This window comes from Panthera tigris, chromosome B3, assembly GCF_018350195.1.
Source record: "Panthera tigris isolate Pti1 chromosome B3, P.tigris_Pti1_mat1.1, whole genome shotgun sequence".
Classification (NCBI taxonomy): domain Eukaryota; kingdom Metazoa; phylum Chordata; class Mammalia; order Carnivora; family Felidae; genus Panthera; species Panthera tigris.
The window spans coordinates 48,937,829-48,950,957 of NC_056665.1; the positions used below are offsets into that span (position 1 = coordinate 48,937,829).

At 35.0% G+C, this 13,129-nt stretch overlaps 1 protein-coding gene across 4 annotated transcripts in view; it reads left to right on the forward strand.

Moving 5' to 3' along the window:
• DNAAF4 (dynein axonemal assembly factor 4) overlaps positions 1 to 13,129 on the forward strand; it is a 69,473-nt gene that overhangs the window by 51,360 nt on the left and 4,984 nt on the right. For 2 of the 4 annotated variants that reach the window (XM_015537451.2, XM_007081871.3), the window contains exons 7-9: positions 6,962 to 7,115; positions 8,191 to 8,296; positions 10,608 to 10,736. In XM_015537451.2, coding sequence (XP_015392937.1) covers positions 6,962 to 7,115; positions 8,191 to 8,296; positions 10,608 to 10,717 — 370 coding nt within the window. In that variant the 3' untranslated portion in view covers positions 10,718 to 10,736. Of the gene's footprint in view, positions 1 to 6,961; positions 7,116 to 8,190; positions 8,297 to 10,607; positions 11,004 to 13,129 lie in introns of those variants that run through there. The other 2 variants (XM_007081870.3, XM_007081872.3) reach the window with 2 other exon arrangements.

Below are 13,129 nucleotides of genomic sequence, written 5' to 3' on the forward strand. Positions count from 1 at the left end.
ACGTAATTATCATTTTGTTCATTTGCTTGTTTGTATGCATTTTATAGCCCATAATACTCTATTGCAATACACTACCTGTTATGGCCTAACTTGTCATTTTAATATGTAGTTTCCTTTTCCTGTTTCCATCCTGAGTGCTAAATTGTAGTGGCTGACGTGCTTTCACAAAGGCATACTGATACTCAGCTTTAGAAGCTCTAGAGATACCCAAGAATGTTTTCTATGCTGAAAGATAAGATGCTGAAAGAGACAACAATTTTTGAAGTCTGTTCAGGGGCAGGTGGCTGTTACAGTTCCTATTGCCCACAAAACAGAGCCGTTCTGTCTTCTGTTGGAATATGTGTTGCTCCTGGCCCTATTGCTGTTGCTAAGCCCCATTACTTCTGATTTCTCCTAGCTGTCTTCTGCCCTTTTCTTTACTTCTCTCTACATCACTTCTTTCTTATCATTCCTGCCTCTGGTTGCTTCTCCCAGTCTTGTACAAAATCTTGGGCCCTTTTGGCTATTGCTAATCAGAATGTTTCTTTCTTTACAAAGGCATACCCATCAGTCATCATAAAAATGACAGGATTGTTGGAGCTCCTGGGTGGCTCAGTCGGTTAAGCATCAACTTTGGCTTAGGTCATGATCTCACACTTTGTGGGTTCAAGCCCCATGTTGGGCTCTGTGCTGACAGCCCAGAACCTGGAACCTGCTTCAAATTCTGTCTCCTTCTCTCTCTGCCCCTTCCCCCCTCACTCTGTCTCTCAAAAATAAATAAACATTAAAAATGACAGGATTTGGGGCATCTGGGTGGCTCAGTCGGTTGAGCGTCTGACTTCGGCTCAGGTCATGATCTCACACTCCATGAGTTCGAGCCCCGTGTCAGGCTCTGTGCTGACAGCTCGGAGCCTGGAGCCTGCTTCAGATTCTGTGTCTCCCTCTCTTTCTCCGCCTCTCCCCTGCTCATGCTCTGTCTCTCTCTGTCTCAAAAATAAATAAAAACATTAAAAAAAATTTTTTTTTAAATAATAATAAAAAAATAAAAATGACAGGATTGTTTGCAATTGTTCATGTCTCTTTTATTCTCACTATACATTCAGTATAATAAGCACTCAGTATGTGTTGAATTAATGAGTACTTTTGCATAATTCTTTTCACTGGCATTGCCTTATTTCGAACATCAATGAAGACTTCATGGTTATTAACTTCTCTGCTTAAATTGTTCAAAGGTTACTGCCCTTTGGATACAGGTTTAATTTTTTCCCTTTCCTTTTGAAATTTGGCTGTTTCCAAGTTCAAAATCATTCTGAAAGCCATACGGCAGATTTTTGGATTTTTGTAGTGACATTAAAGTTAAAAAAAAGTAATGTTCATTTGGATTTATATTTTAATACGTATATGTAAATTTTAAAAATATTTTAATACTTTATATTTCTTGCTATTATGCCTCCTACAATGGTTCTTTTAATAACACTCATTGTAGGGGCGCTGGGGTGGTTCTGTCAGTTAAGCGTCCGACTTCAGCTCAGGTCATGATCTCACAGTTCGTGGTTTCAAGCCCCACATCAGGCTCTTTGCTGACAGCTCAGAGCCTGGAGCCTGCTTTAGATTCTGTGTCTCCCTCTTTCTCTGCCTCTCCCCTGCTCATGCTCTATCTTTCTCTGTCTCTCAAAAATAAATGTAAAAATAGTTTAAAAATAATTTTCATTTTAAACTTTTCTTCCCTTCAAACCTGGGAAAATTTTTCTGATAAAACGTTTATATTATAAAACTATAAACTTATGTTAAAGATGAAAAATGGAATTGTTCTTCAAATGTATAGGTTAATATAAGATTTGTACAGTTATACAGACCAATGGAATAGATAGTCCAGAAATAGCTCTCCCCTCTATGATCAAATGATTTTCAATAGTTATTCAGTGGAGAAAGGACAGTCTTTTCAACACATGGTGGTGGGAAAATTGGAAATTCATATGCAAAAGAATGAAGTTGGGCCCTTACCTAACACCTTATACAAAAATTAACTCAAAAGAGATAAAAGATCTAAACAGAAGAGCTAAAACAATGAATTTCTTAGACTAAAACACAGAGTACTTTATGACATTGGATTTGGCAATATTTCTTGGATGTGACATCAAAAGCATAGACAACAAAAGACAAGTAAGTGGAAATGCATCAAAATTAAAAACTTGTACATGACGGGCACTATTAACAGAATGAAAAGACAGCCCATGGAATGGAGACAATATTTGCAAATCATGTATCTGATAAAGGGTTAATATCCAGAATATATTTAAAGAACTTCTGCAACTCAACAGTTTAAAAACTAAACAATCTTTTTAAAAAGTAGGCAAAGAAAATAAATATATAAATATATAAATATTTATATATTTTTCATACATATGTATATATGTATATACATATATATTCATATATATGTATATATGAATATATATGTACATATATACGTATATATATTCATATATATGTATATGTATATATATGTACATATGTATATATATATATATTAGGCAAAGAACTTGAATAGGCTTTTCTCCAAAGAGGATTTCCAAAGGCAAAGGTGCATGAAAAGATGCTGAATGTCACTAATTATTTAGAAAATGCAAATCAGAGTCACAGTGGGATACTAATTTACATAGATTACACTGGGTATTATCAAAATAACAAAATAACCCAGAAAATAACAAGTGTTTGTGAGGATGTGGAGAAATTAGAAACCTTGAACATTGTTGGTGGAAATATAAATTGTACACAGTATGGAGCCCCCTCAAAAAAATTAAAAATAGAATTACCATATGATCCGGCAATTTCACTTTAGGGCATATACAGAAAAGAATTGAAAGCAGGGAAACAAACAGATATTTGTACACTCATGTTCATAGTAGCATTATTCACAATAGCCAGAAGGTAGAAGCAACCCAAGTGCCCATTGATGGATATTTTGGTAAACAAAATGTGGTATATCCATACAACAGAATATTCTTTTTTTTTAATATGAAATTTATTGTCAAATTGGTTTCCATACAACACCCAGTGCTCATCCCAACAGGTGCCCTCCTCAATGCCCATCACCCACCCACCTCTCCTTCCCACCCCCCCTCAAACCTCAGTTTGTTCTCAGTTTTTTAGAGTCTCTTATGTTTTGCCTCCCTCCCTCTCTAACCTTTTTTTTTTCCTTCCCCTCCCCCATGGTCTTCTGTTAAGTTTCTCAGGATCCACAAAAGAGTGAAAGCATATGGTATCTCTCGTTCTCTGCATGACTTATTTCACTTAGCATAACACTCTCCAGTTCCATCCACATTGCTACAAAAGGCCATATTTCATTCTTTCTCATTGCCAAGTAGTATTCCATTGTATATATAAACCACAACTTCTTTATCCATTCATCAGTTAATGGACATTTAGGCTCTTTCCATAATTTGGCTATTGTTGAGAGTGCTGCTATAAACATTGGGGTACAAGTGCCCCTATGCATCAGCACTCCTCTATCCCTTGGGTAAATTCCTAGCAGTGCTATTGCTGGGTCATAGGGTAGATCTATTTTTAATTTTTTGAGGAACCTCCACACTGGTTTCCAGAGCGGCTGCACCAGTTTGCATTCCCACCAACAGTGCAAGGGGGTTCCCGTTTCTCCACATCCTCACCAGCATCTATAGTCTCCTGATTTGTTCATTTTAGCCGCTCTGACTGGCGTGAGGTGATATCTGAGTGTGGTTTTGATTTGTATTTCCCTGATGAGGAGTGACGTTGAGCATCTTTTCATGTGCCTGTGGGACATCTGGATGTCTTCTTTAGAGAAGTTCTATTTGTGTTTTCTGCCCATTTCTTCACTGGATTATTTGTTTTTTGGGTGTGGAGTTTGGTGAGCTCTTTATAGATTTTGGATACTAGCCCTTTGTCTGATATGTCATTTGCAAATATCGTTTCCCATTCTGTTGGTTGCCTTTTAGTTCTGTTGATTGTTTCCTTTGCAGTGCAGAAGCTTTTTCTCTTCATGAGGTCCCAATAGTTCATTTTTGCTTTTAATTCCCTTGCCTTCGGGGATGTGTCAAGTAGGAAATAGCTGTGGCTGAGGTCAGAGAGGTTTTTTTCCTGCTTTCTCCTCTAGGGTTTTGATGGTTTCCTGTCTCACATTCAGGTCCTTTATCCATTTTGAGTTTATTTTTGTGAATGGTGTATTCTCAATAGCCTTAAAGGGAAGAAACTCTTGTTACATGTTACAACATGGATGAACCTTGAAGACATTACGCTAAGTAAAACAAGCCAGTTACAAAAGGAAAAATACTGTATAATTGCACTTATATGAGGTACCTACAGCAGTCAAATTCATAGGACAGATAATAGAACGGTGGTCATCAAAGGTAGGAGGTAATGGGATGTTAATGTTTAATGAGTACAGATTTTCAGTTTTGGAAGGTGAAAAACTTCTAGAGTTGGATGTTGATGATGATTGCACAACAATGTGAATGTACTTAATGCCACTAAACTATACATTTAAAAATGGTTAAAAATGGTACATTTTATGTTATGTATATTGTGCCATAATTAAAAAGGGGAGGGGGAGCTTGTAGTAGACACTATAGGTTATCCAGCCAAAATGTATGCCCTCCCTTTATCCTTATTGGCTGAGACCTTATTTTGGTTAGGAGTGTAGACTGTATTACCCATGTGACCAAGTCCTGAGATAAATTCTGATTGACTTCAACAAATCAGGGTTTTCACTGCACTGCTGGTGGGTTTATTTGCTTGTGTTGTTGTTTTGTTTTTAGATCTATGTTTTATTATAATGTTTATAAAAGCAGAGTATTAGGAAACAAAAACCCTAAATATCCATCATTAGGAGGAGACTGGTTTCAGAAATCCTGGCAGAAATTAGAGAATACTTTGCTTAAAAAAAAAAAAAATCTTTAAAAATAGTGTATCTCCATTTTTCTTAATATGAAAAGATTATCATATTGTTGAATTTTCTTAAATGCTCCCAAACAGCAATATGTAGTACTGAGGTGTAAAAGTGGGGAGAGAGAGAGACAGATGGGGAGAGAGATTGAGGAAGAGAGGGAGTGACTGGTGGTTTTATTAAGACAAAATATATATTTTTTAAAGTTTATTTTGAGAAAGAGCTTGAGGTGGGGGAGGGAAAGAAAGAGAGAAGAGAGAGAATCCCAAGCAGGATCCATTTCAGTGTGGAACTGATACAGGACTTGATATGGAACTGTGAGATCATGGTGACCTGAGCAGAAACCAAGAGTCAGACACTTAACCAACTGAGCCACCCAGGTACCCCAAGGCTTAATATTTTTTTCAGGTGGGTACTTTTGGTTAATGAGATGGGAAAGAAGGTGAACCAGGAGATTTCTGGAAAAGTTTTTTTTGCTCTCAAGGAGCATATACCAGAAGATACCGTCCCATTTTATTCTAATGAATATCGTGCTTTGAATGTGGCACCTTAAGCTATGCAGTCATCTTATACTATGAGAAAAACCAGCCCTAGGATGAAGTAGCTTGTGAGTATAGTATAATGGAGAAGTGTAAGTAACCTTAGGCCTTGATAATATGTTCAAGTTGCTGATTTCATTGGGCATGGAGCCTTTCCCTCTGGAGTTGTTTTTCTGTTTTGTTTTTTTGTTTGTTTTCTTTTTAATTTTTTAAACTTATTTATTTTGATAGAGAACAAGCAGGGAAGTGGGGAGAGAAAGGGGGAAGAGAAAGAATCCCAAGCAGGCTCTGCCATGTGAGCACAGAGCACTACGTGGGGCTCAAATGCACAAACCGTGAGATTATGCCCTGAGCTGAAATCAGAAGTCTAAGGCTTAACTGATTGAGCCACACTGGCTTCCCTCTCTGGACTTTTTAAATGTGAGATCATTTACTTCCTTGTTTAAGCCAGTTTGAGTTGAGATCCTGTTACTTGCATTCCGAAACATCCTAGCTGATATGAGGCATTTCAGAAACATAAACTTTTACCAGAGAATTAGCTTTTCTAGTTTGTGCAAGTTATTTTAAATTTGAATCCGGATTACATTAGATGTCACAGTAGTGTTGTTTTACCTTTTACTAATGGTTTACTGGGTGCTTTTACTTTGATGTCATCAAGTTCTAGAACGGTGCAGTATGCAGTACAGTCAACTGGAAATAAATACAAAGTGTTCTTTATATAGCAGTTTTATATTTGGTATTTTATTTTTTCCCTTTTTTGTGCATTTTCCAAAATTCTAGGAATTGTACATGAAAAATAAAAACCACTTTACATTTTAAATAAAACCCTTAATTATGTACATCTGTTTGAAGAGAATTTTGGAAGATTTAAACTATTAGATGCTTTTGTTTGCAAGTAATAAAAAAAATTTTTTAAACAATTTTAAACTCTGTTAAAAGGAATTTATTGGCTATGTAACTAAAAAGCTAAAGGTATGTTATATTTCAGGTAAAGCTTGATGCAGCAGCTTAATTGTATCACTAAGGACTCTGCTTCTGTCTGCCTTTTTATTCTTTTCATAATTCTATGGTATCAGCTTCATTCTAGTGCTGGCTCTTTTCATCGTGTTAAAAATGGTCACCACAGTTAGGGCTGTATGCTTTCTTCATTTGTATCCAGCAAGAGGAGTTTTCCCAACTTTTCATTCTCCAACATTGGAAACAAAGTCACAGGCTTCATTCTGAATAGACCAGTTTAGGTCACAAGCTTATCCCCAAGTCAGTCATTGTAGCCAAGAGGATAGAAATATGCTTAGGGCTTAAACTACCATAGCTACCTTTGGAGGTGGGGGTGAGGTCAGTCCCATTCAGATTATATGTTGATACATGTGGAGGAAAGTAGGGGGCAGTGTAGCCTACAAACCATTGTATAGGGAATAGAAAAGGAGGTAAACCATCTCCTCTGCCAGATGTTACTAGATAGTATTTCTGTGTTCCTATTTCAATGTTATATTGTTTTCCTTTTTTTTTTTTGTCTCATTAGTAAATTGTTCGCAACAGAAAACTATTTGGCAGCTATTAATGCATATAACTTAGCCATAAGACTAAATAACAAGATTCCACTATTGTATTTGAATCGGGCTGCTTGCCACCTAAAACTAAAAAACTTACACAAGGCCATCGAAGATTCTTCTAAGGTATGTGTGTGTGTGTGTGTGTGTGTGTGTGTGTGTGTGTGTGTGTGTGTTGCTTTAAAATTGTTATCCTTATTTATTGGTTTAAATGATACCCTTCATGTGTTTTCTTTTAAATTTATGTAGTTGAGATGCAAGGATTATAAGAGTCATCTTGTTGGGCTTTTTTTTTTTTTTTTTTTTTTTTTACTGAAAAAAAGATTTTTCTGTGTTTGAATAGATAAGAAACTGTTTTTTTTTTTTTTAGATTTCAAGTTTCATTAGAAATCCCCTATCAATTGCTCCTATATTTCCTTGATGTATCATTTGAAATTCACAAGGAAATTAGTAAATGTTTGTCAGTTGTGCTTACCCTTTTTTCTTATTAAAGTTTTGCAGACTTACTGCAATGTTGAAGGAAGAAAACTTGGTATTCCCTTGTTATCACTACCACTTGCACGGTAGGATAGCTCCCTAGTAATTTCCCGATTTTCAGAGTAACTTAGTATATCCTAATTTCATTACTAATATCATGTCAATACTAATAAACTAGTTTTTTTCTCTTTTTTTTTCCATATCCAAGTAACCTGTCTACAGGGAAAATCACATGCAAAATCTCTTAAGTTGCCCCTTGAGATTGAAAATATGGAAGAAATAACCAGATCCTCATACTTTGATCTTATTAAGCTACTAAAAGATCTGGCAATATTCTTAGGATCCAGTTTTCCTTTTATTAGCACAATTCTGGCCACAAATATTTATTGAATGATTGAATGAACTGAAATGCCCAATTTGAATTTTTATAAAAGATCTCCAATACTCTTTAATCATTCCTGTTAATGAAGGTAAAAATGTAGAGGTTTCAAATGATAAACCAGAGATAACTTTGGGAGAGAGGGTATGAATCTTGTATAGGAACAATTGAACAATTCTTTAAATTGTTCAACCCAAATATAAGTATTTGATACATTTCTATATCAGTTAAGCCCAAAATTTTGGTGGGTGCAGACTTGAGGCTTGTTTCAGAGTTAATATTTTTACCATGTTTTTGCTCAAGTTTAAATTAGGAAATTGTCTTTCCCTCATTTTATTCTGTAAGGCATTAGAATTATTGACACCACCTGTTGCAGACAATGCTAATGGAAGAATGAAGGCACATATACGACGTGGAACAGCATTCTGTCAACTAGAATTGTATGTAGAAGGTAAGAAATTGATAGAAATGTTTTAAGTTACAAATTATACTCTGAAAAAAGTATCAATGGGATTATTTAAGATCATAACTTTTTAGGACTCCACTGTTTTATATTTTTAGCATTTAATGTATTCTTTGCAATTTATCTGACAAAAATGATTTTGAAATACTTAAAAAATTTATTGTTGTAGAAGGGAGTGAACAGCCAGTTTAGGTCTCAGAAAATGCTGTAGCATCAGACAACTTTTCTATAGAAAGATGTGTGATAAAGGTTATAAATGAGTCAGTTAAGGGGTGCCTGGGTGGCTCAGTTGGTTAAGCGGCCGACTTCGGCTCAGGTCATGATCTCGTGGTCCGTGAGTTCGAGCCCCGCATCGGGCTCTGTGCTGACAGCTCAGAGCCTGGAGCCTGTTTCAGATTCTGTGTCTCCCTCTCTCTGACCCTCCCCTGTTCATGCTCTGTCTCTCCCTGTCTCAAAAATAAATAAAACGTTAAAAAAAAATTTTTTTTTTTTAAAATGAGTCAGTTAAGATATGATGGAAATTTAAAATGAACTGCTTTGGACACACACACACACACACACACACACACACACACACAAGCTCAGAAATAACTGATGTACTACCGTATATGATCATTGCTTATATTTGTGGGACTGTGCTAAGGTTTGTAATTCAGCCTGGTGGATAGAAGCCATAACACTGATTTTTTATTGTTTTTTCGTTTTTAATGTGTTTGGGGACTGGTTTGCAGTTACTCATTTTGCTCCAAAGGCAAAAGTTTTTAGTAGTCAGTGTCTTACCGTTAATGTTCTTCTTCCCATACTTCTGTACCCAGAGGACCATTCAGCTTTCCTTTATTCAAGGCCTAAAGGTATACTCCTTGATGATGCCTTGCCAGGGAAGGGGCTTGTCTATATGGTTTTATTATTTCTGACTTTGTTTTTAAACTTGTTTCTGACATTTTTAGATTTCTATTTTTTTCGTTTTTTAAATTAAAAAATTTTTTTTTAATTTATTGAGAGAGAGCGCACATGTGTGCACAAGAGAGAATTCTAAGCAGCTCCACGTGCATTGCAGAGCCTGATGCAGGGCTCAATCTCATGACTTAAGGTGAAATCAAGAGTCCTATGTCCAACTGACTGAACCACCCAGGTACCCCAGAGATTTTTCCAACCAAAGCACCCATATGAGATTTATATGCCCTGTTTTTGTTTTTGTTTTTTAAGTGTCTCGTCCAGCTTTGTGAAGATAAAAATTATGAATGCAGGAATGAAAGATTTTAAAGCATTCTTTAGAAATGATAGCACTATAGACTTTCTGAGCTAAAAGTACTCTTCATTTTAAAGATGAGAAAATGGAGGCTTGGGGAAGTTAAGTGCTTTACCTCAAGTGGCATGGCCAATCAGTAGCACTTAGAACTCAAGTTTCCTTATTCTCAAAGAAATTTTCCCACTGCTTATTTTGGTGAAGATTTAGACTTATTTGTGTATATATGTAACAACCAGCCCACAATGCTTTCCTTTTAAGCCAATTTTTCCTCAAAAGAATTCTGTAGGTATGATAGCTATAGAAAAAAACATAAACGATAATCTATGGATTATATAAAGTATGGATTGAGTCTACAAAATTATTTTTTTAATCTAGAATCAAAAAAAAATTTTTTTTAATATTTATTTATTTTTGAGAGAGAAACACACTGAGCGGGAGCAGGGGAGGTACAGAAAGAGAGGGAGACACAGAATCTGAAACAGGCTCGAGGCTCTGAGCTTTCAGCACAGAGCCCAACGCAGGGCTCGAACTCACAAACTACAAAACCTGAGCTGAAATTGGACATTTTACCGACTGAGCCACCCAGGCTCTCCTAATCTAGAATTTCTAAATAAGATGGCATTTTTCAAAAATGAGTCTGTTCATGCTTTAATGAGTTTAAGCTGTTAGCTTATTTGTACTTGAATTTAAAATAACTGTTTCTGAGGTGCCTGGCTTGCTCATTTGGAAGAGCATGTGACTCTTGATCTTGGCCCCACATTGGGTGTTGAGATTACTTAAATGAATTTTTAAAAACCCTAAAAAAACTGCTTCTTACAAAGTCCTGAGTGAAGTGAGTATAATTACTTCTGAAATTACTGAAAAATTTCTGCAGTATTTTAGAAATACTACATAGAGATGCATATATGAAAATGAGAATCTAATTGAAAACCTGGTACTTGTCCTGAACCATGTTCTTATTGGTTATTTTTAGTAAAAAAAAATTGTCTAGATAACACAAGTATGTATAAAATACTGATTTTATTGACTATCACTGCTATATAAATATAGGCTTACAGGATTATGAAGCTGCACTTAAGATTGACCCATCCAATGAAATTGTACAAAATGATGCTGAGAAGATTCGGAATATAATTCAAGGAACAGAACTAAAATCTTAATGACTGCTGAAGCAACTAGGTATTGTACCAGATATTGTTTGAAGTTTTTAAAAAAATAACTGGAGACATTAGGAATATTTGTAAATATGGCTGATTGTGCAGAATCACTTTCTCTTTAGTTCTCTAGTTCTGTAGAGGGCAAAATCTATAGATTTATATATTACAAATCTATGGAAGATTAAATGTGTGACTTGAATGGTTTCTCAATAAGTAAATCAAAACAAGAATGATTTAATTCTTCTTCAATACACAGATTAATTATATATATATATATATATATATTTATACACACATATATATGTACATACATATGTATATATGTATATATATATTGTTGTTGTTGTTGTTACTGAATTCAACTTGCCCTTAAAACTAACCAAATATTTGTTGGTGTGATGAGTATTAAGACACGGATTCATTTTTGACAAGGTAAAATTTGAAAATAAAAGACCACCTTAAAAAAAATTTTTTTTAATTATATATACTACTTAGTTGTCTGAATGATTGACCTTGGTATAATCAATACTGATGTTCACTTAGTTTTCAATGCACAGAACCTTTTTTTTCCCTTTCATACTTCTCCACCACCTGGGTGGGAGGTTAGACCAGTTCAATCTAGCAAAACAACTGTTTGGGAAACCTTGTTTTCAACTTCAGCTACAGGCAGTGTTCCCCAAAGCCTTGATCATATTTCATACTATCTGATGAAGGTAAGTTTTCTAGTACCTTCAAGTACAATAGGAAAAAGAAAAAAAGACAGCAAAGGGTGAAATGTTAACACAGAATATTATGATACTGGCATTTGATTGCACCACCACTTGTGTTGTATCACTGTGATGATGCAAGCATTAAGCAAAAACAGTATAGCTTCCCTTTTGCACATAGTAGTTATCACAATTGTCTGTTTATATTTAGAGGATTTTTAGAAAAATCAAACAATTTTTTAGGAGTAAGTTTTTATAGCATTTGGTCATCTGATATCATTCAAATGGACCATAAGACAGCTTCATTCTTTTTTTTTTTTTAACTCAATATTTTTTTTGAATGGGAACAGATAAGGTTAGTTCAGCAACCTTGAGACTTTTATAAAGCAACTTTTGATAACTTACATAGCAGCCTTGTCCAGTTATTACACCTTCTAATAAGACTTGCTTCTAATAAGGATTGCTTTTGCTTATAATCAACACTGGTTTGTTAATTTATTTTTAAAAAATAAGTGTTACCAACATGAAGATGGGTCTTCATGTGTGTCAAATACCAGTTTGATGTTCAAAATATGTTAACCAACCTAGTGCTGCTTCAGGCTCTTCCTGTTACCATCCTCTCCCCCTCTCCCCCTACCCTCTCGAAAAAGACTGGGCCCAATAGCTGCCCTAAGGGCAAAAGATCTATCCTTGGAGGAATAGAAGAAGGGATAGTCTTAACTAGTTATGTGTGAATATTTTTTACCCTATCCTCTAAGTAAAGTCTTGGTTTAAATGCAACAGATGAATTTGTATTTACGAAATACTTGACCTCTTTTGAGCAATCTCCTATGGTTTACAAGGGACTTTTGTCTTAGATTGAAGTAGTGACAGAGTTGAAATATTGATACAACATTCCCATCTCTTTTATGATAAAAACATACCTCCCAAATAATAGTGCTAATTAAGGCCTGTGAATAAAAGATAAAAAAATTCTAATAGTAGTCCTTTGATTTTTTTCATAATGTCAATTATTTAATTGAAATTAATTTCAAGATACCAAATGGATAACAAACTAAATGTGGCTGTTACAGAAATGTAAACTGAAGGGATCTTTAATCATCTGAAGGGATCTTTAATCCCCCACTACTATGTGATTACCATACACATAAATACATAGTATACATGTTAATTAAAGATGATTTTTTGACAAATTTGGCTATGAAGAAATATCAAAACTATATCAAAATATTGATTACAAAGGAAAGATCAGACTTAGCACATTTTGCAGTGGATGCTTTACAGGAATAGAAAATAGTTATTGTTAGACTTAATTAAAAAAATATTTTCTAATATACCACTCACTTGCCCTTTGATAGTCACTTCGGAGTCAGGGTGGATGGGTAACTAGTTTGATTAAACCTGTTTTTATGTCATTAAAGTGCTTAAGCATTTTATGAGGACAGTTCATCTCTTTCTTCCCAGAAAGAGGTTTGTGAATTACATTAAGCAAAAGTGGTTTGTCCCAGACCAGGTTTGGTATAATTTTTTTAATACATTTTAGCTCTTTACTGACAGAAGTAAAAATGTTATTCCTAATAGATAGGTGCTATCTAATAGTTAAGTAGAAAGTAAACACATATGTTTGTATAAACACATCCTGTCCAGTTTTCCAGAGTCAAAGAAAACCAGAGCTGGACAGTAGTTAGAGCAGTAAAAACACATTTCA